Raw genomic sequence first — 26,707 nt, forward strand, 5'->3', positions numbered from 1 at the left:
GTCAAAGTCTTTCCAATTCTAACTCCTCTCGAGATTTCTGGCATCTAGCCAATAATATCTCTAACAACTTTACTTCTTCGTCTTTCCCTCCTTTACTTCATCCAGATGGCTCTACAGCTGTCTCTTCTTTTCTAAAGCTGAACTCTTCGCTCAAACCTTTGCTACCAACTCAACTTTGGATGATTCTGGGCATATTCCTCCTACTCCTCCACCCTCTGACTACTTCATCCCTAAAATTAAAATTCTTTATAAAGACGTTTTCCTGGCCCTCTCTGGCCTTGATTCTCGGAAGGCTTACGGTCCGGATGGAGTCCCTCCTGTTGTTCTCAAAAACTGTGCTTCCGAACTCGCTCACTGCCTGGTCAAACTCTTTCATCTGTGTCTCTCTACTTCTATTTATCCTTCTTGCTGGAAGTTTGCTCACATTCAACCTGTCCCTAAAAAGGTGACCACTCCAATCCTTCTAACTACCGCCCTATAGCTTTGATTTCCTGCCTTTCTAAAGCCTTTGAGTCTATCCTTAATAGGAAGATAATGAGGCATCTATCAGCTCACAACCTTCTCTCTGATTGCCAGTATGGTTTCCGTAAAGGCAGATCTACTGGTGATCTTCTTACTTTCCTAACTGAATCTTGGTCATCCTCTTTTAGGGACTTCGGTGAAACCTTTGCTGTCGGCCTTGACATATCGAAAGCCTTCGATAGAGTCTGGCACAAATCTTTAATTTCTAAACTACCCTCCTACGGATTCTATCCTTCTCTCTGTACCTTCATCTCCAGTTTCCTTTCCGATCGTTCTATTGCTGCTGTAGTAGACGGTCACTGTTCTTCCCTAAAACTATCAACAGTGGTGTTCCACAGGGTTCTGTCCTATCACCCACTCTCTTTCTATTATTCATCAATGATCTCCTAAATCTGACTCAATGCCCTATCCACTCCTATGCTGATGATACCACCTTGCATTATTCAACAGCGTTCAACAGACGCCCAACCCAACAACAATTAAATGACTCAAGGCGAGATGCTATAGGACGCCTAACTTCTGATCTTTCACTTGTTTCTGATTGGGGCAGAGAAAACCTGGTTTTGTTCAATGCCTCAAAAACTCAATTTCTACAACTATCTACTCGACATAACCTTCCAGACAACTATCCTCTCTTCTTCAATAACACTCAACTTCCCTCTCCTCTACATTAAACACACTCGGTCTATCCTTCACTAAAAATCTAAACTGGAAATTTCACATCTCTACTCTTGCTAAATCAGCTTCCAAGAAGTTAGGTGTCCTGTGGCGTCTTCGTCCATTTTCTCTCCCTCCCAGCTGCTTGCTCTGTACAGGGCCTTATCCGCCCGTGTATGGAGTATGGCTCTCATGTCTGGGGGATCCACACACAGCTTTACTAAACAAGGTGGAATCTAAAGCTTTTCGTCTTATCAACTCTTCTCCTCTAACTGACTGTCTTGATTCTTTAAGTCACCGCCGCAATGTTGCATCTTTATCTGTCTTCTACCGCTGTTTTCATGCTGTCTGCTCTTCTGAACTTGCTAACTGCATGCCTTCCCCCTCCTGCGGCCTCGCTGCACAAGACTCTCTACTTCTTCTCATCCCTATTCTGTCCATCTTCCTAATGCAAGAGTTAACCAGTATCTTCACTCCTTCATTCCCTACACTGGTAAACTCTGGAACTCTCTACCTGTGTCTGTATTTCCACCTGCCTATGACTTAAACTCTTTCAAAGAGGAGTGTCAAGACACCTCTTACGTTAACTGGACCCTCCTTTTAGATTTTTTTGTTTTTTCTCTTTCTCCTACTTTCCTCTTAACAGGGCCTGGCAACCAGCGGGATTTTTTTTTTTTCCAACACTTTGTTTTCCCTTGGCCAGTGCCCTTGTAATGTAAAAAAAAAAAAAAAAAAAAAAACTGGATGACTGTAGGTATGGAGACAGGACAGTATGAGCATAGCTCTTTTCCGTTAAAATACAAATAGGTAAATACACTCATACACATGCACTGGAACAGAGATGATCAGATGTTATGGAGAAGAGGCAAATTATATATTGGAGTGACAAAAAAACAAACAAACAAAGAATAGGAAAATGTCAGAATGATAAGATGAAGAAATATGGTTTTTCGTATTGAACCATAAATATTTGGAATGGATTAAAAGATGAAGAAATGAAAAGTAAAATGAAATGGATTTATCAAACAAAAGACTGAGTGATTATGGATATGGACACAGGACCATACAAGATACTTAGTAATATCAATATAATAGTAATTTTTTCAGGTTTCTGTATTGCTTTGAATATTTTTGTTGTAGCTATAACCTATCAACAGTGCCAAAGATCTCATATACTCATTAGTTTACTGTATCATTTATATGAAAAAAAAAAGCACACTTGTCACAGGGTAGATCCTTGTGATACTTTCTCTTCTCTGACTGAATTTCCCATCACATACTGATTACACTTTGGGGATGCAGGGGCCGTATTTATAAAACTTTCACAAAAGAGCCATAAGTCATGACTTAATCTATCGTAGCTATGACGCAGCATAGACGGCAAAGTTATGACTTGCTAACCCCTCATCATTAGCTCGACTTAGTGCAGGGATGCCAACCGCAACATAGTGGTGAAACTTATGGACTGAAATTAACCCCGGTACAATGATTTGAACAAATAAAAATGTCTGATGCATTTTTGTATTAATATAATTAACAATACATGAAATTTTGGTATATTTAAAGGCGAACATAATTAATAATAGTGTCTCAGTGTCCACTCCACCCGATGTAAACAAACAGCATGTGACCCACACACGAGTAGTCGCATATACTACTACTTCGTTTTGTTGTTGGTTGTTACTGACATGATGGATGTACCACAGCCACCACAGAAGAGGAAACAAAGCAGCAGCTGTTGTGTCAGCAAACAACTTGCCTTGTTAATGCCAACCTAGCAACCTTAAGTGACCCAACTTATCCTAAACTAACAATGTCACTTAAGATACATTGATTTGAAGAATAATTTCCATTGTTGATATTCAAGTATGGAAGGTGTGTATAGTGATGGAAATATTCACAATGATAAGGAGTAACAATCTGTAATGGCACTTGTAATGTGCACTTGTAAAATAAAACTGGCTTTTCTTGCACAAGCTTCTTTAAGGTACTTAAGTAAAGAGAAATATTTAGGCAAGCACTATAAGGCAGCAGTGTTAATCAATAAACTAAGCCTGCAGGCATTATTGATTTTTTTCTCCATTTTTGGATAGGGAAGCCTACATTGCTATGTTTTATGAAAGCCAGTAATGAAGCACTGAACATTAGTGGCCACTTTACTAATGAGTCTATTTGATCTAAGAGGCAGTCCACCTCCCAGGCCCCTTGATGACATAGACAAGAATTTGGGTGAGTAAATCATTCCATACACATATGGAACATCTTGGTTTTGGAAGGTGTTAACCATTCCACCCTTGTATATCGATATTCTCCCACATCCCAGGTGATATTAAGAAAACACAACCTTTTTTTTCCACTCCTTTGCTTTTCTCATTTGCTGCACACCATACTACTTCTTTCATACCCTCCTATACCTCACATTCACTCTCCCTCCAATACTCAGTAATGCCCAACTGCCTTCCTTTATAAACACCCTGCTTAGGTTTGGAGAAACATAGGCAACAAACTATCCATTTATTATATTTAATGCTTCCAGATGTAAAGAATAACTTCCGCCAGCTTACACATGCCTAACTTCAACCCCAAACTAACAGAATGTAACTTCAGTAACTTAATCTAATGAAGTTGATGGGTCTCATTGATTTGAAGAATTTCCAATGTTAATATTCAATTATGGAAGGTGTAGCTATATGTGGTTGGAAATGGCAGCTCACAAGGAATGCATCCACACATGAAAGTGTCTTAATGACAAGTGCATTCTGTACCTGTCTGCAACAGAGTAACAGTACCTTACTTTTCTGCTGAAAATATCAATAATAGCATACAAAATATCTTTAAAACTGAAGTGTAGGGACATTAACTATCTATCTATGTATAGACAAAAGCCAACACCCTTCTTCAGGAGGAGGACAGCAAATATAAGGCAACCACACACACACACGACATATGCTCACATTGTGTATGTGAAGTGCAGTATGGGGGCAGGGAGAGGGAAGAGTGCCTTGTCTTGGGTACTTCCTCCTTGAGAGGGTTGTTCACCTCTTATATAGATAGAGAGATAGATCTGCAATAAATATGCTTGTGATGGTTTAACTAATATCTATTGTCGTTGGTCATAACAGTAGAGATGGAAATGCTACCACAGCACTTCCAACACCTAACACAGCTGCACCTTCTGCTGGTGCTGAGATGTTCACCCTCTTGGTGGATGATGCAGCAGGTGGGTAAGGTTCAGCACCATCTCTGAAAGAAAAAAAGTTATTAAAAAAAAAAAAATATACAGGAATATATATATATATATATATATATATATATATATATATATATATATATATATATATATATATATATATATATATATATATATATATATATATATATATATATATATATATATATATATATATATATATATATATATATATATATATATATATATATATATATATATATATATATATATATATATATATATATATATATATATATATATCATTCTACAAGTTTTCAATGAAAAACTTTATTAATATGACATGTGGAATTCAGAATATATTTGATAATGTATTTCAATATTTATTTCATTCATTGATTCATTTATTACTTACTGGAAGTAAAGGTTGATATTTTCATCCCTGTAGAGGAGGCCTTCATGGGAATGTACACCTACAGGTGGCTGTAGGGCAGGTGGATCCCTCACCAATGTTCCCTTCTCCAGTTGGTTCATGGATGTTCTTGTCTTTGCATATGTTATGCAGCATGGCTCACACCGGAAAGCATGAGCAATACAGAATAATTATTTGTAAGAACATATTACAATGATTTTAAATAATACTTATAGTATGAGCTTAATTATTACCCTGAAGAAGTAGCACTAATATCACACCTTCGTTATCAACCTTGTTTCATCTGTGTGTGCATCAGAGATGTTACCAATGGGATGGAATGAGTGCTACTTCAAAAATCCTGTCTGTGTCAACAAAGGCTTGGATTAACCAACAAGCACTCTACTGCTCAATAGGGGGCATAAGATTGGGCTCATATTGAGAAAGTGCATGTTAACTTGTGCACTTACATTTAAGACATTAAGATGGCAGTTTTCTGACCCTGCTTTGTGCTGTATTCCCTGTGCCATAATGTTCACCTAACTTAACTTTGCTATGGGTTCAAAGAATGTAAAAATGTCTAGTTCAGTGGTTTCCAAACTGGGGGAAGTTTCCCCTTGGGGGGAAATTTGAAGCTACAAGGGGGGAAAATAATTACACTACCTACTAACTAAAAAAATCTCAGATGGATTTTCTCATGTCTGCTCAGTTGTTACTAACTGCTCTCTATCCACTTTACTCTGTAACTATAAGTTTATCAGTATATTTGTACATTTGAAAAATAAATTAGTAAATAGTCTCAGTGTGTATTAACTGCTCTTTCTCTCATACACATGAAGGGGGAAATCTGGATGGTTGAACTGGGTGCAGGGGGAAATGACAGAAAAAAGTTTGGGAACCACTGGTTTAGTTAGTGAGATTTAAAAGATTTATTGCATGAATTTGACTATGTAATGAATCCATTTTTACATACCTGAGTTACTTTGGCCACATATGCTGGAGGAGTGACTCTGATTTCACTATAAAGGACATGAAATCTCTGTTTCCACTGGCCAATCCCTCTTTCAATGGTAGTGTAGATTGGGGTGAACTGGTCCCCCCTGCCAGCTGGGGTGAATTGGGCCACTCCTCAAAAATTTATGAAAAATTTGAAAATTGAAAAAAGTGAATACTGGGCTTTAAAGCCCACTTCAGTATCTACACAACCTTAAAAAGTTTTTGGTCCTGATCGAAAACTTATGGTTCCTAGGGCTTCCCCATAAAAAGTGTGTTTTTCAAAGTTGCAAAATTTTTGCATCTGAAAAAAAACTTTTATTCAATTTCTCCTGAAAGTACACTAAATTTTGTTGAATTTTTATAAAAATTGTAGGTCATGTAGATAATTCTCTGTTCTTTTGCATGTTTTAATCAAAAATAAAAAAATTCCTTTTAGTTTTAGTGTTATAGGCACTTCAATGAGTGGCTCCATTCATTCTTGTGTATTTTGTATACCGGGGTGTATCGGGCCACCACACTTTCATTATGTTTTTGCTAAATTAAAGCTTCCTGATGTTTTTTTTTTTTTTTTTTATAACCATTATTAAACTTCCTCCTCACACCACTGATGTACTGCAACCTCTTGATGTTTGCTATTTTAAGCCTTTGAAGACCAGGTGGGATGCCACTATTGCCAAATGGCAACCAACAAACTAAGCTCAGAAAATTACCAAAGGGTAATTCGTAGATTTGGTGGGCAAGGTTTGGGATGAATGTTTCAGTCTCCCAAATGTAAAAATGGCCATTAAAAAGACTGGTTTGTATCCACCTGATCGCAGTGTTTATCCATTGAAAACATTCAACCCAGATCTGTATAAATTATGCAAAAGTGTCCAGACATCTTCAGAGCCAGTCCACAAACCAGCAATTCCAAAGAAGGTCAATTCTCCCAGAGAGATGATTTTCCCTTCAACCTCTTTCGAGCAGATAATGGCAAATGTTTTCAGAAAGCCCTACCCAACCACTAGTGGTACAACGCAGACAATGGCCAGAAAAAAAATAGATTTCCATAGTCGCGTCATAATGCACGATGAGTTCTTAGAAGCAGTCAAGGAGAAAGAAAAGATGATCCTTGAAAGGAAGAAGAAAGCAGAAGAAAAACAAAGAAACAACCACAAGAAAAAGGAAAGAAGTTTCATCTAGGGAAGAAGATGTTGACAACTTTCGGAAGAGTTTGAAGAAGAGACTGTAGAAAAGGAAAGTGCCAGAAGAAAGGACATCAAGGAAGAGATTCCGCAACAGCACTTCACTAAAGGAGCCTAGTTCAGCAGAGGAGGAAGATGCTGAGCTATTGAACAGCAATCATTCTTCAATCAGCATTATAGAGGACACGGACCAAAATGAAGAAATTGAAGGTGTTGTAATGTTTAATGCTCGAAAGTACAGTGGAATACAGAAAAAAAGAGAAATAGAAAAAAATGGCATATATTGGGTGTGTGATTATGTGTGTCAAAGAGTTCTTGAAAATGAAGTTTTTTGGAAAGAAAACCAAATGACACATATGACAGGCTGAAAAGGGATGATGTTGATGACTCTGTTGATGTTAAATATGTGTTTTGTGGACCCATAAAGCTTGTGGGCACAACACCTTATCAGATTTGAGGTGTAGATGTGGCCTATAACAACTATAAAAAATCTAAAAACATGTTCTAGAGAGAGAGAGAGAGAGAGAGAGAGAGAGAGAAGTGAAAAGAAAAAGTAAAATACATAAAAGATACTGAAAAAAACATTAAAAGTTTAGTGGCTCAAAGGATGGCCCAATTCACCCCAAAGGGTGGCCCCATTCACCCAGGACTTCGGCATAGAGTAGGCCACTTATTTATGTTAATAACTTCTATAATGATATTCAAAATTTTTATTTTCTTTCAGGGAATATGTATCACATACTAAGGTACCTTCACACAAATTTGCAATTGAATTGGCTGATTTGCGTAGATTTTATAATAAAAGATGTATAAAGTGGCTCATATTCACCCTGGTCTACGCTATTCCTCGTCCTTTTGTGTTCTGTAATGTTGTTAGTCGTATTGAACATATTGCATTTATTTAGGGAATTTTATATATATATATATATATATATATATATATATATATATATATATATATATATATATATATACACTCGATTCTTGAAACAACGGACCTCCCATCAATGTCTTTCGGAAACTACGGACAAATTCTGGAGTCTGGTTTAATCTATGGAAGAATATTAAAATGCGCTTGATTGTCCGTTCCCGGCAAATTATTGTCCGGTAGGTGGCGGGTCGGTCAAGTCATAAGCTGTTGGCTGCCATGTTTAATCTTCAGTCCGTGCGTTTTCAACCAACAGCGAACATTGTCCAGTGCTTACTACGGCTTTTTTATGCATTTGTACCTTCCCACGAGTGCTTAACCTATCCAAAATGCCTTTTAAAGCTAGTAAACCAGTGAAGCATAATCGAAAGGCTCTTCCAGTGGCTGCTAAGCTTGAACTAATACGAAAATTAGAAAATTGTACGTATTTTACATACATTTTGAGTTTTTTACGTACTTTTGCAAAGAACGGACTTTTGCAATCTACGGACAGGGTCGTGCACGCATTTGTCCGTTGTTTCGAGGGTCAAGTGTGTATGTATATATATATATATATATATATATATATATATATATATATATATATATATATATATATATATATATATATATATATATATATGCCACTCTTTACAGTGGTAACTAGTGTGACCCACAAGGTGGCATCCAGCTAGCACCGTCCCCCCTCTCAAACCACCTGGTAGAGTTCACTTTCCCTAAGAATCCTTGCATGTCAGTCACATATATAATTCTTGCATGGTCTAACTGGTAACTCTTTATCAGTTCTGAGTCACTTAGCTCAGCCATGACGTCTCTACGATCACAAAAGCTTCTCAGGTGGTGTCGTTGCTGTCTCACTGCCTCCACCATGTTGACTGTTACGGTTTGACATAGTGGTGCTATTCCTGCTCTCACCAAAACATAACTGGACCACAAGTTTATGATTAACATATGTTAGACATAAGACTTGTGCTTCACATAAGTCATGGTGGTGTTTCACTTATGTGGAACTATAGTTTTATAAATACGGACCCATGGCAGTTAGAATTTTGCCTGAGCCGATACAAGAATAAGGATAATATTGAATTGAGTAATTATTACACAAGTAGTTTAGTGGTATAGATAGTACACTTTTCAACAGAGCCATGGAGTCGCCCACAGTGGCAGTCCTCCTCACACTGCTTTGTAGTGTGGCTGTTGTTTGTGGTGAAGATGAACCTGATGCTGTCCCTACCATCCCACACTCCTCCAGTCCTCCACCAGCCAGCACACCAACACTCCCTCCAACCACCACACCAGTCTTGGAGGAAAACACTCGCATTGTGTCCCTTCACTCCTCTCCTGATGATCTTCACCTGCTAAATGCTGTCAATCAGGTGAAAGCCCAACTATATGTTTTGGAGGTTAAGGAAGAATGTTAGCTAATAATGCCTTCAAGATAATATTTTTTGTATTACTTACTCACTAAATTCCTCTTGAGTGTTCTGAATATTATTTGAAAGATTTTCTTGTTAATATTCTTGAAAGAATATTATGATTGTTTTTCCAGGTTGATCAGTGTCACAAGAGGGCTGAATGTGTTCCACTAGAGGAGACTACTTGCCTGGGGGTGACCCTGCCTTACACACACACCTCCCTGGCACTCTCGGGACTTCCCAACCAGAGAATGGCCAGAGTAAGGCTTTGTTTGATTTACAGTTTGATGGTCTTACGATTCTGATTTTTCATGTGAGTGTGTTAGCTATGTGATCCACCACATTAGAAAATCTCTCTCTCTCTCTCTCTCTCTCTCTCTCTCTCTCTCTCTCTCTCTCTCTCTCTCTCTCTCTCTCTCTCTCTCTCTCTCTCTCTCTCTCTCTCTCTCTCTCTCTCTCTCTCTCTCTCTCTCTCTCTCTCTCTCTCTCTCTCTCTCTCTCTCTCTCTCTCTCTCTCTCTCTTGCATATTATGGAATCTCATCCTTTTTATAGATCAATTTCATACTAATAATGACTGTTCCCTATCTTAACAGGAACAGCTGGAGGAGTGGTCTGCTCTCCGCAACATTCCCCGATGCTGGGCTGTGGTTCAGCCTCTGCTGTGTGCAGTCTTTTTCCCACAGTGCAACAACAGTTCAGTTGAATTGCCATCACAGGTGTGTTTTTTTTTATGGTGGCCAAAAAACTGTTTTCTTAGGGATTTGTGTTGTAAAAAGAGAAAAGAACATGAGAACAGAGGATTATATATTAATTGAAAAGAATGTTGTGTGGACAAGATAGACAAAATATTTTTAGGAAAAGATTACAGCATCTGTGATTATTGTGGTAGAAAAAGGGAAAGGAAGTGATATGTGTAGAGGGATTGATTGGTGTTAAACAGTACCTCATACTTGAGAAGGGAAAAAGGTTATGAAGGTCGAGTGTTTGATGTGGGGTGGATATGTAAGTAGGTCTGATTATGATTAGGTTTTGCTTTTTTGTGTGTGTTGAAATTCCATAATTATGATAACTTTATTTTAATTTCTTCACATTGTCATGACAATAGGAGATGTGTGTCATCACTCGAGGTCCATGCCGTGTGGTTGAGAAAGAAAAAAGGTGGCCTGACTTTCTCAAATGCCATGAAGAATATCCACACAAATGCAAAGTAAGTATGTAATAAACTAAAATCAAAGATACCTGTGATAAGAAGAATTAAACAATTGTATCAGGATATAGTGTTTATGAGGCAGAAATCTTCAAAGTAGGATAGTCTACTAGGCAAGGAAATTTACATGGTATATTAATGTTCCTAATGGAATTTATATGTATATATCCCCCAAACATTTCAGTACTCTCTTTACAACTACTTTGTGAACTCTGTCCTATTAACAATATTCTATTAAAGGTTTGCAGGTTTTGAATTTGTAACACTAATTTACAGAACACAGTTAGGGAATTGAAGTTTAACACAACGGGACAGTGCACTCCTCCTCTTGTGGCTACAGAAGAGGACTCCTCGTGGTATGAAGGAGTGAAGGGGTGTGGAGTACAGTGTGCTAATCCAATTTTCACCGATGAGGAACACAAAGATTTGCACAGCTTTGTAGCCACTCTTGGGGGAGTCTGCCTAGCATGTTCAATCTTCACAGTGGTAAGACTTCAAGAACTTTAATGGCTCAAAAGTTTGATCCTAGAGCATATGTCTCTTTTTTACTTAATATTTCTTGTAACTTTTTAAGTGCATGGTGTTCCTTGTGCCTTTCTTTATTTGCTCATACAAAATTATTAAAATCCCATACCAAGTGTCATGATATGTACACATAAGTGGATCTATTTTTAAAGGGGATTCAGTTGTACAGTTAAAAGAAGGTATTATTTTAATTGTGTATAATGTTTCAGCTAACATATCTGATTGACTGGCGTGCAGCAAACAAGTATCCGGTGCTTATTATCTTCTACATCAATGGCTGCTTCTTAGTGGCCAGCATTGGGTTTATGGTTCAGTTTCACCCAGGGGTGCGACAGGACCTTACCTGCCGCTCAGATGGCACCCTACGGGAAGGTGAGCCAAGGTAAGGATGTTCATTTAGGCTAATAATTATGCTGTTGAAAATAATACGTTACTTTCATTTATGTTTATTATGTGTAATTCAAATTGTGATTCTATGCCCTCCTGTTTAATAATCTTTAGATGACATTCCCAATTATGTATTCAACAAATGCATGATTTACATTTTAATTTCATATTTCTCTCTCTCTCTCTCTCTCTCTCTCTCTCTCTCTCTCTCTCTCTCTCTCTCTCTCTCTCTCTCTCTCTCTCTCTCTCTCTCTCTCTCTCTCTCTCTCTCTCTCTCTCTCTCTCTCTCTCTCTCTCTCTCTCTCTCTCTCTCTCTCTCTCTCTCTCTCTCTCTTATAACTTTTGAGGTACGATTGCTTTTGGACAACTCAGTTCATTGCTTTTTACTCACAGTTCTGGTGGAAACATCTCCTGTGTGGTGGTGTTTGTGTGCTTGTACTACTTCATGATGGCGGGTGGCTTGTGGATCATCATCTTGGCATACTCTCTGCACACCAGTTTCAAATCATATGGTGAGGATTCCCTAAGTTTTGTAGTGTGAGATGTGGTGTTCCTTGTGCACAAAAAAAATATCTATATCTCAGTATGCATGCAACACACGAATGAATTTATGGTGCCACGTTGTAGTGCCATGTTGTGGTGGGGTTTAGCGACAATGACGCCATGTTTTGTATGTGACTCACTCTCTGTAGCTCAGCCACAGGTACTTGTGTGTGGGTCATTGACACAGTTGCACCACATTGTGGCGGGGATGAGCAACAGTTCAACAGTTTGCCACAGATGCTTGTGTGTGTGGGACAGCTTCTAAACAATGTAAAGTCATGGAGAGCTACATCACCGCCATGACGTGGCACCACAAAGTCACTTGTGTGTTCCTGGCCTAACATGTTCTAGAACTTGCATTGATTTTGATATTATCATTGTATTATCTTTCAAACAGTGGTGTATCTTAATACATTAATTTGAATTAAATTTTATTCATATAGCTGATTGAAAACCTTTGTCTTAAATCATAATTTATGAAAGCAAAATTTGAATTTATGAATAAAAACAAAGATCAAAAGAAGTATTAAAAAATGCATTAAATGTAAAGATATATATATATATATATATATATATATATATATATATATATATATATATATATATATATATATATATATATATATATATATATATATATATATATATATATATATATATATATATATATATATATATATATATATATATATATATATATATATATATATATATATATATATATATATATATATATATATATATATATATATATATATATATATATATATATATATATATATATATATATATATATATATATATATATATATATATATATATATATATATATATATGCCGTATTTTATGGCTTGCAAGATGCTGAATCTTGGAAGATGCACCCAAATATTTGAAAGAAATTTATAAGAAAAAAAAAGTCATTTTCATACAAGAACACATTCACCATATACCCGACCACTGAACACAAAAATATAAGAAGCAAGGAGTCTGCAAGACACTATTGTTTCACCACTTATTACAAATTTGCTGAAGCATGTTTTGGACCTGTTGTTTACATTACTTGATCACTTGTCCGATCGCCGAAACCGAACGTGTCAGTGCTGCAGTTTGTATTTATTTTATTTTGCAGTCGTGCTTCATAGGCTTTATCAATGCGAATATAATTCACAAGTGGAGTTTTGACTCTTGCTTGAACGAGTAACCCATTTGGATGTTCTATTAATAAAGGTATTATGGCACCTGGCATTTGTGTGCGTTCGTGTGTATGTATGTGTGTGTTGCCATGAGACGAGGGAGCGGCCCGTTTTCTCCACATGCCGAGTAGGCTCCAGGAAGGATTATGGTATTGAAAATACTTGTAACAGTTAAGTACTGAGTTTACATCATATAAAAGGCTGAATTCAATAGTATTTAAGCTAACATCATAATTTAGTGACTCAGCATACAAATCCAGGTTGCTATCGGTCAAGTGTTCAAGCTCACTTGAGGCTGGGTGTTGCCTTACAATACAGCATTCGTCTTGGAAGATGCACTAGTATTTTTCAGGGTATTTTTTAGAAAAAAAAAAGTGCGTCTTGTAAGCCGTAAAATACTGTAAGTCCTCGTTATATGGTACATATGCATTCTTGAAAACCTTAATGCAGATCGAAATTACTGTATACTGAACCCATTTTGATATGTAATAATAGGGGATGTGTTCCAGCATGTCGAAAATTACCCCTACAGACATGAAAATACATGAAAATAATCATATAAAAAAAATAGTAATTAGTAAACACCGTAACTGAATTTACCGGATAATGAAGCACCGTATAAGGAGGACTTACTGTATATACACACACACAAAAATGTTTCTTGTTATTTTAGGAAAAACAACTGCACTATTTATGTTTTCCAATCTCTGATTCTTTAACTGCTGATTATACAGAGTGTCCTGTGAGTTAAAGTACTTTTGGATTTGATAATTCAGGTACCTAATACACATACTCTGTGTTTTGCTTTATTTTGCAAGAAATTGACATGAAAATTGTGTCTAGCAGGAACTGCTTGCTTAAGATGGGCATTTGTCTCCTCCTCCTCACCTCATTACTCACTTGAATAATGCCTCATGGCCTTATGTGATTATTTTTTGTTTACAGTGTATGCAGTTAAAGCATCACAGGAAACAGTTAGCAAATGACAAATAAAATTTTTTGTATGTCTGTGAAGAAACAAGGCATTTCTTGCTACACACAACTTACATGTTAATTTCCTGAAAAAAAAAAAAAGAAGCAAAGCAGCATGTGTGTACACATTGTTAATTTTCTGACGAACTATCAAATCAAACTGTCAAATCATAGTATGTACTTCAATGTGTGGGACACCCTGTATGATAAGGTAAAATGGAAAGTATAATGTGATTTTCTAATCATAAGGTTCTTACATCACAGCAGCTGGGCTGTGTGGGGATGAGTTGGAGCGGCGGGCAGCGTACTTCCATCTGGTGTCATGGTCACTGCCCCTGGTGCTTACCATTACCATCATGGCATTGGCTCAGGTGGAGGCTGACTCAGTGGCAGGGATATGTTTCTTGTCATCGGCTCTTCCCATCAGAATAGTATTCCTTCTGTTGCCAATTATTATTGTTGTTACAGTTGGAGGATTTTTCCTTGTCAGAGGTAAGGGTTATTTTAATTGGTGTTTTTTCTGCAACTGGTACTATATGATGTAATTATCTGGATGATGTATTGTTGATCATATTTTATATGTAATTTAATTTGCCTAAGTAATTGTTTGATCTGTCAACTATCTACTTATATAATTTGTATCTGAAACCAGTTTTCTTTGGACTTCTCTGAGCTGATGATCATGAAAGTATAGTCCTTGTATTATCTCCTTATATGTTCCAGTCCTCTCATTCTTCTGTCTTCTTTTTATCACATGCTCATTATACTGTTCTCTTACACTTTCTGCATTGACCATCTCATGCATTGTTTATTATTTCCTTTCTGTCATTTTTGTTTACTTAGATGATAAATGATGAATGGATGATGCTTCTAACCTATCTGAATTTAAATGGTGACAGCTGTATTGAAATTTGAAGAGTATTTTACTAAATGCATGATTTATTGTAGAACAAATATTGCAGGTATGATAAAACTGATACACCTCAAGATGGAGTGTTTTAACATCATCAGTGACAGTGCCAACAACAAGATTGTGGAAACCATCATCAGACTGGCCATCATCACTGTCACCCTCACCACCTTCACCGGCATCACTGTGTACTGTCACATCTACCAGTACAGAAACCAAGCACACTGGGACAAGGCTCTGCGGGACTATATCATGTGAGGAGCCTGGTGTCAATTGTATCAAATATACATGTGAGATGAGGTTACCTGCACTAAATTTCATTTTCATTTGCTTTAATCTCTGTATCTTCAATTGTATAATACTTTTTAGTTATTTCTATTTATCTGTCTATACTAAGGTGGAAATCCCATTTGGGGTGGCTAAGGCAACATTCACATTCTTAGTCCTTTTAACACCTGGTGGAAAGAGGTAATTTTGTAAACAACTTTACCTTGAAGTTTTAAAGCAAATACAACAATTTATAAAAGATTGATAGAAAGAAATATGATATGACTTTATAGATGCTTTTGTAACATTTATTATTACAAATGTACTGTTGAGAAATCTTTAACCTGGTAGAAGTCTCAGTGATGAAAAAGCACAACTGTGTGTGTGTGTGTGTGTGTGTGTGTAATTCACTGTTTGATCTGTTTGATCTGCTGCAGTCTCTGATGAGACAGCCAGACGTTATCCTACGGAACGAGCTCAGAGCTCATTGTTTCCGATCTTCGGATAGGCCTGAGACCAGGCACACAACTGTGTGTGTGTGTGTGTGTGTGTGTGTGTGCGAGCTAAGCTCTCTGTGTCCTGTCTCCTTGTCCATTCCTGTCATATCTCTCTTTCATCTGATTGACACACACCGCGTCAACGACATGACTGCTCAGTTTATTCCACTTATCAATGCTACGATGCGGGAAACTGTATTTTCTCACGTCATTTAGACAGATGTCCTTTATTAGCTTTTTTCCATGTCCTCGGAGATAATTACTTGTGGTCACCTTTATCAACTCTCTATCCAGTATGTCAATCTTGTTCACCAATTTATACATAGTTATCATGTCTCCTCTTGTTCTTCTCTCTTCTAATGTGGTCAGCCCCAGCTTCCTCAGTCTTTCCTCATAGTCTAACTCCCTGAGTCCTGGTACCATCCTTGTTGCCAGCCTTTGTACCCTTTCTACCTTCTTCACATTTTTCTTCATATGCGGTGACCAGACACATGCTGCATATTCTAGCTGGGGTCTTATTAAGGTGCATAATATCTTCTTCATCATTCCTTCATCTAGGTAGTGGAATGCAAGGCCAATATTTTGAAGCATGTTGTATGTTTTCCTAAAAAATCTTGTTAATGTGTTTCTCCGGTGACAAAGTGTTTTGCACGGTTACTCCTAAGTCTTTCTCCTGATTGGTCTCTAATTTTCTTATCACCCAGTCTGTAATCCCAGTTTGGTCTGTATCTACTTCTTCCCATTTTCATAACATGGGTCTTGTCTATATTAAGTTCCATCTGCCACTCTTTACTCCACTCATATATTTTATCAAGATCTTCCTGTAACTTGTTACAATCTTCCACATTCTTTACTCTCCTGTGTGTGTGTGTGTGTGTGTGTGTGTGTGTGTGTGTGTGTGTGTGTGTGTGTGTGTGTGTGTGTGTGTGTGTGTTTGTTTTAATGCTATGGCCTATAGTGCCTGTAGGTATACTTGAAGAGTATGTATAGGATGCGCAGTTCAGCTTCCACCCATTAGTGGCGCAGGTAATTTTATTTATAGTGGTACCCATATTAGAGCCCATATCAGCTGCCCAAGGGGATCTTTGGTATAACCACATAGAACCTGGGTATTATGGTGACATGTAGGTAACTTTAAACCACTTGACAAATGGCATAGCTTTAAGGTGGTATGTGGTGGGATTCGAACCTATGTGTGGATGTCTACCTGATATACGCTCACTACCTTATCCACTACGCCACCTCCTCCTGTGTGTGTGTGTGTGTGTGTGTGTGTGTGTGTGTTTCACTGTTTGCTTGATCTGCTGCAGTCTCTGACGAGACAGCCAGACGTTACCCTATGGAACGAGCTCAGAGCTCATTATTTCCGATCTTCGGATAGGCCTGAGACCAGGCACACACCACACACCGGGACAACAAGGTCACAACTCCTCGATTTACATCCCATACCTACTCACTGCTAGGTGAACAGGGGCTACATGTGAAAGGAGACACACACAAATATCTCCACCCGGCCGGGGAATCGAACCCCGGTCCTCTGGCTTGTGTGTGTCTGTGTGTGTGTGTGTGTGTGTGTGTGTGTGTGTGTGTGTGTGTGTGTGTGTGTGTGTGTGTGTGTGTGTGGGGGTTATTTTACCTGACATTTAACACTTCTGTGGTGTAAAATAGTTCACCAGTTAGAATTTTTTAATACATTTTTATGCTGTACTAAGTTAGAAATTTTAATGATACTGATGAAGATATTTGACTAACCAGGTGTGTGACCAACATGACGGCCCCAGCAGAGATAAGACATGGCTCCTTGGTCTGCACCATCTCAGATAGGCCCAGCATCAACATCTATAAGCTGCACCTGTTAGCTTTCTTCGGTGCTGGCATCATCATGTCCTCATGGTGCTGGACTCCCAACACCATTCAGGCATGGAAGCGCTTTCTTAGGAGGTTTGTCATAATTTAACTTCAATTAGCTGACTTGCACCTCTTCCACCACTCATCCTCCTTATGTATTGGATAAACAATAATTCAATATTTGCAATAATTTATTGCAGAAATGCTCTATTATGCTTAATTCATGCTTTTGTACATTTCTGCATCCTCAGAGTTGCAGGTGTCTCAAATGAGGAGCCCCTGCGCCTTGCCCGACACAGAGTCATAGCTCAGGCCTTTGCCAAGCGCCATGACTTCAACACTGCTGGTCGACTTTCCATAAGTCTGCACTCTATGCATGATGATCCTCTTGGTAAGTTTGTTGATGATACTATTGTTTGTTGGATTCAAATTTCTATTGGAGATAAAGAAAATCTATATCAATTACCTAACTTTCTGCTAAATTGAAAGTATATAATATGTTGCTGGTTCATAGTTTAAAAGATTTGTATTATAAATTTGCAAAGAAATGACTGAATTGCATTGCATTCATACATGCTTTTGTAATCTTGACATAATCTGTGATGAATAAGTGAATTCATTGTGGCTGAAAATGTAAAGGATTTAATACATCTTTACTGCAATTTGATTTATGTGTCTTTTGTGTGGATCTTTTGAATAAATACAACAATTAAAAGAGTCATCAATGACATTGCAGGACTAAACTTTGACATGAACAGTGCCACTTCTGGTGACATATCCTCCGCCTGGGCAACAGCCATCCCCCACCTCATGACACGGCGAGGTGCACTGGTGGGACCTGCTGCTCTGGCACTGAGGAGGAACTCAGTGGACTCAGAGTACAGTATTAGCAGGAGGTAGGTGAGCAAGTTGTTGTGACTGAAGAATTCAATAATATGCAATATGATTGTAAATACATATTAGATACTTCAATTTTATTACTTATTTCACTCTTCCTTTCTTCAAAATGTTTCCTGAAACTTTTTACCAAAGTATTATTACTTTGTCACTGTCATTCTTATGATTTATATATCAATATGTGCTATTATGCCTTTCATGCACTAGACATGAGGATTACAGGTAAAGGTGAGTCATCAACCAATAAATTTAGTTTCAGTACAGCTGCAAGATGCATTGAAGTCATAAGTAATCATCTAATTCTTTATTAGCAGTGAACAAATATTACCTTACTTTTAAGAAAAATATTTTCAGGTGAAGTTAATTTGGTAATGCTTTACTTTGCATTGGGGTAGTGATATAATGTTACCTGTCATGTGAGGCATCCTACATTAGAAGGGCCACTCACACCACCCTAGCCAATACTGGGATGACTGTGTATAGTGCTCTGTTGAGGTCTTATCTTTTACCCTGGAATGAGTTAGGAAGATAAAAAATCTATAGAAGAAGAGAATAATTTTATGTCTAGTTGATTATCGATGTATTTTCAGCACAGTGACAAGCAGTATTGTGTATTAGGAGGGCTGCCCATCTGGGATGAATTACCATTATAATTTGGGAAATTCAGAATTAGTTCCTTTTGTTTTAGAGTCTTTGTTGAGACAGAAAGGATGCTCTCAGCTTTTCCCTTGTGTATTAGTAACTGGATAAGAAACTTTAAGCCATTGACTAATTTCTTCACCATTCTTCTACTTTATGCTATTGTTGGTATTGCAATTTCATGTTTTTATGTTTTATTATTCATGAAATATTATTGTGTGCAGTATTCAGAGAAAAAAATACGCTCAAACTTTAGTGCAAAAATTAGATAGCAAATATGTGCTTAAACATTTTTTTAGCTCATCATAATTTTAATTGTCTATCAGTCATTTTGAGACCAAGTTCATATGATAGGAAGTTGTGGTTACCAAAAATTTGCTAAACTTTTATTTGCATTTTTCTCAGTTCTTTATTTTGCCAATAGCAGCCCTTCTAATGGTAAAAGTAATTTCATTAGTTATTTTTGTATTTGTCTATTTTTAAAAATTTTATCTGATCAGATAATACTTATTTGATTGCTTTTACTTTTCTTTTCGCAGATTCTCCATTGAGTCAGGGCACAATAACCGGAGTTCCAGGAGACATTCATTGGACTCTCAGATGTCCTTCCATGTGTCTGATGCTGAGAGGCTGGCAGCGCTACACACTGCTGCCAGGTTTGGTCGTCGCAAGAGGCGGGACTGGTTTAGTTTGAGACGTGGCCGTCGTGTTAATGCTTGGGACAGAAGAGGCTCAAATACGTCTGATGACAGCAATCTTGGCTCCATGGTGAGTATTCTGGGGTGACTGATTTCATATGCATGCTTTGTAAGGAGATGGAGCTGGTGACCCTTTCATTGCTTTATGATTCACTCTCATTTACTTACAGTTTCTTAGACACTTATTTAAGTCATTTGCCAAGACAGGGCCAAGTAAGCCTCCTCTTCTTTCTTATTTGTGGGTGTATCCATGCTTGCAATTTTCACAGTTTTCTGGTTATTGACGTACATAAGAGTAAAAAGTTGGAGATAACCTGAAAAGCTTCTTATCACGATGCTGCTGCATTTTGAAGAGCTCACAAAATTCTAGATAATTGTCTATGAATCCAATTTAAATGAAGTAAATTATGTAGTGACATGTTTTAATATATGTTCCATACCTTGATTTGATCTTAGTGCTTTATGGAGCTCCCATAATGTACAGTAATCATGATGATAACATTTGCTAGTGAGCTGACCTGAAAGATGAGCTAATAGGCTTATGAAACAGGCAGTGGAAATGAGTTATTACTTGAAAGATAACTATGGTGTGAGTAGAATGTATGGAAATTAGATTAACTAAACAGACAAGTTATGAGTTGTGAATGTGTCAGTGTAAACAGTTGCCACCACCAAGCTCTGCTGCTCAAGGGAAATGTCAGCTAAACCTCATATCCTCTGCTTATAACATGAGCATTGATTTACAGTGACATCTGGAACTAAACTGATGTGTCTTTTAGGAACTTTGCTGTTGTGTACTGGGCTACGATAGCAATGAAGCTGATCAGTTTCTTGCATGTGTTCTTTTCTTTTGGCAGCTCCCATGAAGGGTTAGTTCAGTGGCGCACTTGTTTCCTCTTTCTGTGTCTTCTGATACACCAATCATGTCTTACTTGAGTCCATTTACAGTTTGCCTTTAGTTTGGCTCATTTCCTTCTGCTTGATGTATCTATTTCTTGCATCCCCTTCTCCACATGCTTCTCATATTGAATCTGCTTAGGTGTTGTGCTCATCAATTTACAGTTTGCTTCTGTGCTTACCTTCTATAACATTATACATATATGTAAGGGTAATATACATCAGTATTTTTTTTTACATATGTAAATGTCACTTAATGGAACTTGTACCTCAGCTGATACTATAAAGACCTCTGTTTGGAGTGTTAAGTCAGCTCTTATTGAGCTTGTATTAGTTTTTATTAAGATAAAGCAAAATATAAAAGCAGTACTCAGTGATGGAAGATTGCCTTATACTATGACATTGCTATCTTCTTCACATCCCCTTTTCTTCAATGACACTCAGCTGTCCTCATCTTCTACACTGAATATCCTGGGTCTGTCGTTTACTCATAATTTTAACTGGAAACTTTACATCTCATCTCTTGCTAAAACTGCTTCTATGAAGTTAGGCATTCTGAGGCATCTCTGCCATTTTTTCTTGCCCTTCCAACTGCTAACTCTGTGCAAGGGCCTTATCCGTCCTTGTATGGAGTACTCTTCACATGTTTAGGGGGAATCCACTCACACAGTTTTGTTAGATAGGGTGGAATCAAAAACTTTTCGTCTCATCACCTACTCTCCTCTGACTGACTGACTCTTCAGCCTCTTTCTCACTGCTGGAATGTTGCATCTTTTATCACTATTTTCATGCTAACTGCTCTACTGATCTTGCTAACTGCATTCCTTCCCTGCAGCCTCACAGCACAAGGCTTTCTTTTTCCCCTCACCTCTATTCTGTCCATCTCTCTAATGCAAGAGTTAACCAGTGTCTTAATCATTCATACCTTCTTTTGGTAAACTCTGGAACTCCCTGCCTGCTTCTGTATTTCCATATTCCTATGACTTGAGTTCTTTTAAGAGGGAGGTTTCAAGGCATTTGTCCATAACATTTGAATAACTCTTAATAAATTCAAGGGAACTGGCAATCCAGTGGGCCTTTTTTTTTTCACTTTTTGTTGCCTTTGGCCAGTCTCCCCTCTTACATGAAAAAAGTACTTTTATCAGTTAATTCTGAAAATTCATCTTATTAAAAAGTTATTTTTAATCAGTATTAATGATCAATCAAACAATTAATCAATTAATAATTATAATCTACTGGTTTTGATATTTTTCTTCTGCATTGTTGGTTGTTAGGTCCATGATTTAAGTCCAGATTTTCAACAGATTTTGCCTGCAATAACAATGAATACTCAAGACACTCTGTTTACAAACATGATGAAGCGCCTCAATCTGAGCTCTGATGAGCCACTGCGCTCTGAGAGAACTACTCCCTCAGCCCCGCCAGCCCAGTCGCTGAACATGAATGTCCCTCTCCCAGGGCAGACAACACTAGACTCTGAAGATGAAGTGGGGAATGAGAACCATGCATTTGGGAATGACTCTGTTGGTTCACACAGTCTTGAACAATGTTTTGAAAAGTGCTGACATCAAAAGAAAGGAAGAAACTTATTCCATGTCATCTGTAACACTTGAAAAAGGTTTGCCATCATCCATCCACATGCATAGCAATGGTAAACGGGATGCTGTTGACGTCAGTGTTCAGACTTCTAGTGCAAGTATTGGAGTGCAGACTTCTTTGCCTAATGGCATTGTACATCCTGTAATGGTGGATAAGTGTTGCCAAGTCTCTACACCATTGTTAGTGAGAGCCAGTGAGGTGGTCCAGCTAAATTCCTTGGGTGATGATAACACTATTCCAATGGTGAACTTGAGAGTTCAAGAGAATATAAAGAAAACAAGTGAAACAAGTTTTTCTAACCGAAAAAGAACACATAATGCAGATCGGCCAGGAACGCCGGTGACTAAATTAGTGTCAAAGAAGATGAATCGTGGTAATGAAAAGATTATTGGAAACAACAGAAATATCAACCTGAATCATGGTTCTTATAAACATGCAGGTAATATCAAGGCAAATAGTTCTAAGAATAAGATGAATAGAGGAGAGGCTAATGATGTGATGACAGTGCTGGACATTGCTGATGAGAGTCCCTGAAAGAGTCACTGGATGGAGAAATTTTGCTTGCTTCTTGGTATTTAGTCTAAGAAAGAAGACTGTAAAATATTTAGGCAAGAGTGCAAAAGGATTAGAGTGGCTGTGTTGTGAGTTGAACGGAAGATGCTAACTTTTGGGAACTGAGCTCTGCCTTCATCACTCAAAGAAACTATCATGTTTTTAGTGATTGAATACATCTATTATTGTTTTTAATTGGTTAGACAATGGTTTTATGTGTCTGGAGCAAAAGGTGTAACTCTGCACCCTTCATTGCCTGTCTGCACACTGGCTGATGGCTGGCATCTCATATACTCGTTATATCAAAAGAAAATACTCTTAGCAGTAGATTGCTTTTATGAAACTAGGGTTTATCTTTATTTTGTTTAATGAATGGTTTGTGTGTAGGTTTGCATAATGTGTTTGAGAATGTGTATGATGAAGGTACATATCTATCACTTAAGTATGATATTGAGCTGCATCTGTCATGATTGGTACAGATTTCCCTCTCGTGCAGAGTGGTGGAGTTGTGTGTGAGACAGAAGAGCTTAATTTTTCAGGATACAAGTTCCCTTTAAGGAGTGAATATTATAGATGTTGAGCCAATTTTTCTGATCCTTGCATCTAGTCATAAGGTCTGCAGGAAACCTTTTGTATAATGTTTTGCTGCAGCAGATCAGAAGAATAACATCTAAAGCTTACTTATGAATTTCATTAATTAAGTGTCTTATGCTGTAAAAATGTTTCTTCATATTAGTCAAATAAACTATCAAGATTAAGTTTTCATTGAAGTCTATAGCTTCGTGAAAAATGCGATGTGCAAACTTAATGGGATTTATAATTTTATTTTGGGTTCTTTCATACTTCATGAATAGGTATATTTTAAAAGTTTCTATAATTGTGTATGTGTTTAGAATGAGTGTGAATGTTGGCAGTTTCATTGTGTCAGTAGTGATAAGAGTATCCTTATGCAAGTGTTGGTGTGTTGGAGATATCCTAGTAGACCTACATAGTGCTCAGGACAGCAACCCAGGAACAGTACCTTAGACGTTTGTGCCAAATACTTTTATTATTAATTGTATATTTAATCAAATGTTTTTGTTAGGATTTTGATACTTACATAATACTACTTAATTTATTTAAACCTCATTTTGTTAGAAATGATGATTTTTTTAATATAATATAAAGTATTACATTATTATATTTATTATCAAATAGTAGCAGTTCAGTTTGTAGTGGAAGAGTTAAGAGTGTGCTATGATAAGATGTGCTGGTGTTGATCTCTGCTTTTGATCTTTGAAAAGGCCTTTTTAGAATTTGGTAAATTTACTTGTGGGAAAGATAAATTATTACTATAATTTACCTTTCCCACATTTTTCACTGGTCATCCATTCATTGATTTAGCAGAAGGGAGCATGCTGTCTATGTTACTGGGATCTTTATAAGCCAATCACAGTACCATGAGTGTGGTGCAGTGTTATGAAACAGCTGAACACCAAAATACAAAGAAGAACATGCATAGGCATGGCCTGCAGAACAGTACAAAGTAGGAAGGTAATTAAAACACTTTATATTGATGATGCAATAAGAACTGGATTAAGGGAAAGGGATTTTGGTGAGGAATAAAGCTGGTCTTGTGTTCAGTAGGATACTTGGTAAAGTTTGTGAGGTATGCTAAAAAAAATTGAATTATGATAAAGTGACCTTAGAAATTTAAAAGCTTTGCTGGAGACAGCAGTTGACCAAGTTGCTAGTGGTTGCAGACTTGCTTCTTTACCATGTATGGGTTGGTGATATTTCATCTTCATATTCCTGTAAGGAATCTACCATTTAGTCATTTGTATTGCTAATTTGCATGTTTTCCCTTTAATCTTTCTATGCTGGCATAGGATCAAATGATAACCCCATTCTTGTCTTCCATTATTTGTCAACATACCATTATCATACATGCTTGCAACAGTTGCTTTGTTCTCAGGATGGTGATGTAAAGTAAGTTCTATGTATTGGTGGCTCACAGTGTCCCTGACAGGATGTCTGGTACACCTGTGTCCTGGCATCTGTTTGTCAGGCTCTCACTGGATGCACCAGACTGTCCCTCCCCTCAGTGATGGATAAATGTTTTTATCATTAATTTATTTTACTTTATTTTGTATTTCTTTACTATTGTAGAAATCCCAGTTTGTAGCTTCAGTTTATGAACGTAGATGAGATCCTTCTTGAACTTTAATAGTGGAATGGATATTCTGGATTATTATACTGCATTTTGTATTATTATTATTATTATTATTATTATTATTATTATTATTATTATTATTATTATTATTATTATTATCATTGGTAGTTGTTTTTGTGATAGTGTAGGCTAAGTCTGTAATATTATGGCCTCAGTGCAGCCAATAGTACTTACTCATGATATGATAAATGTATTATTCCCACCTTGCTTGTGTGTGTGGTGTGTGTGTGTGTGTGTGTAATTCACTGTTTGATCTGCTGCAGTCTCTGACGAGACGAGAGTGTGTGTGTGTGTGTGTGTGTGTGTGTGTAAGAAAAGTAAAATGCGGTGTTGGCCAGTATGTATGTAATCATGTTCTGGTACCTTGAACGTTCCCCTGACTTGTGAACAACAAGAGCTGTCGACTTGCATCACCTCAGTTATTGGAATAAGTACAGGTGTACAAATGTGAGTGTTGCCATTAGAAGTTCATTAAAAATACTGGGTAGGTCATTCCTTGAAGTGGGAGTGGCCAGTGACTAAAATAACATTTCATAAAAAGAAACTTAATGCATAAGTTTTATTTATTTTCTTTTTAATGTGTGATCAGTTTAATTTTTGGTATCATATTCTTTGCAGAGGTGCTAGAACAGAATGGTTTTGATAGATAATGTTATGAAGAATTATATGCTGTGGCCACGAAGAATCATATGATGTGGTCACAGAAGAAAGGTTCACAAGCAGTGCATCCTTCCTCTTCAAATTTGACATGTGGATTGGAAACCTGATGAGTCTTACCAGAGTCTCAACACGAAGGCTTTAGAGTGGGAAAAGGGAAGTGAAGGAGCAGACCTATGCTAAGGACTATATGACAGTGATTATAGTATTTAGAGGATAATTATTATTATGATCCACATTAAGTATGAAACGTACCAAACATGCATAAAGTAACACTCAGAGTGAAGACGTTGGAATGCTGAAGGAAGACAGGACAGGTCACAGACACAGACAACGAGGTGAGAGGTGCTGCTGGGGTAACATGGGGATAGGCCAACAATGGGGGAGGAAGGGGAGATGGTTCAAAACGATTTCCTGCTGGAGATACGGGGACTACCCGATTTTTCTCATGCAGGGTGTCCACATGTGTAAAATTGTGAGTCAAGAGAAGCATTGAAGTATGAAGCAAAATACTGAGTTATAAGATTCACAGGGAGTAAATCGAAACGTTTGTAAGGGCACCTCTTACTCCAGAAGATTTGTACTTAGTGGACAGCTTGCTAGCCTCAGCAATATAATCTATACAATAATAAGTTCGAAAGGGTCATAGTTTAATATGAGTTAGTCTGCAATATGCATTTCGGCAAAATGTGCAGCCTTCATAGCTCAGTGGCTAGAGCGCTGGTCTAGTAAACCAGAGGCCGGGAGTTCGATCCTCCCTGAAGGCACGTGTCAGGATCTTTTAAGATTTTTTCGTAGCATGAATAAAGTTATTAATTAGTTTTGCCCTTAATTGATTGTAAACAGAGGGCTAGTGGTGTTTTGAAGCAGAATTGTTGATCAGCGCGGATAGGAGAACGGTG

At 37.4% G+C, this 26,707-nt stretch overlaps 1 protein-coding gene and 1 non-coding gene across 2 annotated transcripts in view; both read left to right on the plus strand.

Moving 5' to 3' along the window:
- LOC123514258 (smoothened homolog) overlaps positions 1-25,333 on the plus strand; it is a 36,748-nt gene extending 11,415 nt beyond the window's left edge. Inside the window, 16 exon segments of the mRNA XM_045272004.1 lie at positions 3,362-3,408; positions 9,031-9,265; positions 9,439-9,564; positions 9,899-10,021; positions 10,411-10,512; positions 10,789-10,998; positions 11,247-11,419; positions 11,818-11,936; positions 14,397-14,624; positions 15,095-15,296; positions 17,562-17,747; positions 17,906-18,045; positions 18,391-18,550; positions 19,730-19,958; positions 22,090-22,311; positions 22,313-25,333. Coding sequence (XP_045127939.1) covers positions 9,035-9,265; positions 9,439-9,564; positions 9,899-10,021; positions 10,411-10,512; positions 10,789-10,998; positions 11,247-11,419; positions 11,818-11,936; positions 14,397-14,624; positions 15,095-15,296; positions 17,562-17,747; positions 17,906-18,045; positions 18,391-18,550; positions 19,730-19,958; positions 22,090-22,311; positions 22,313-22,918 — 3,057 coding nt within the window. The 5' untranslated portion in view covers positions 3,362-3,408; positions 9,031-9,034 and the 3' untranslated portion in view covers positions 22,919-25,333.
- A 1,166-nt stretch (positions 25,334-26,499) lies between these two features.
- Positions 26,500-26,572, plus strand: Trnat-agu. The gene has a single exon. It is a non-coding gene; the product is annotated as a tRNA-Thr (tRNA).
- Positions 26,573-26,707: the final 135 nt, after the last annotated feature.

The sequence above is a fragment of the Portunus trituberculatus genome, chromosome 37 (assembly GCF_017591435.1).
Source record: "Portunus trituberculatus isolate SZX2019 chromosome 37, ASM1759143v1, whole genome shotgun sequence".
Taxonomy (NCBI): Eukaryota; Metazoa; Arthropoda; class Malacostraca; order Decapoda; family Portunidae; genus Portunus; species Portunus trituberculatus.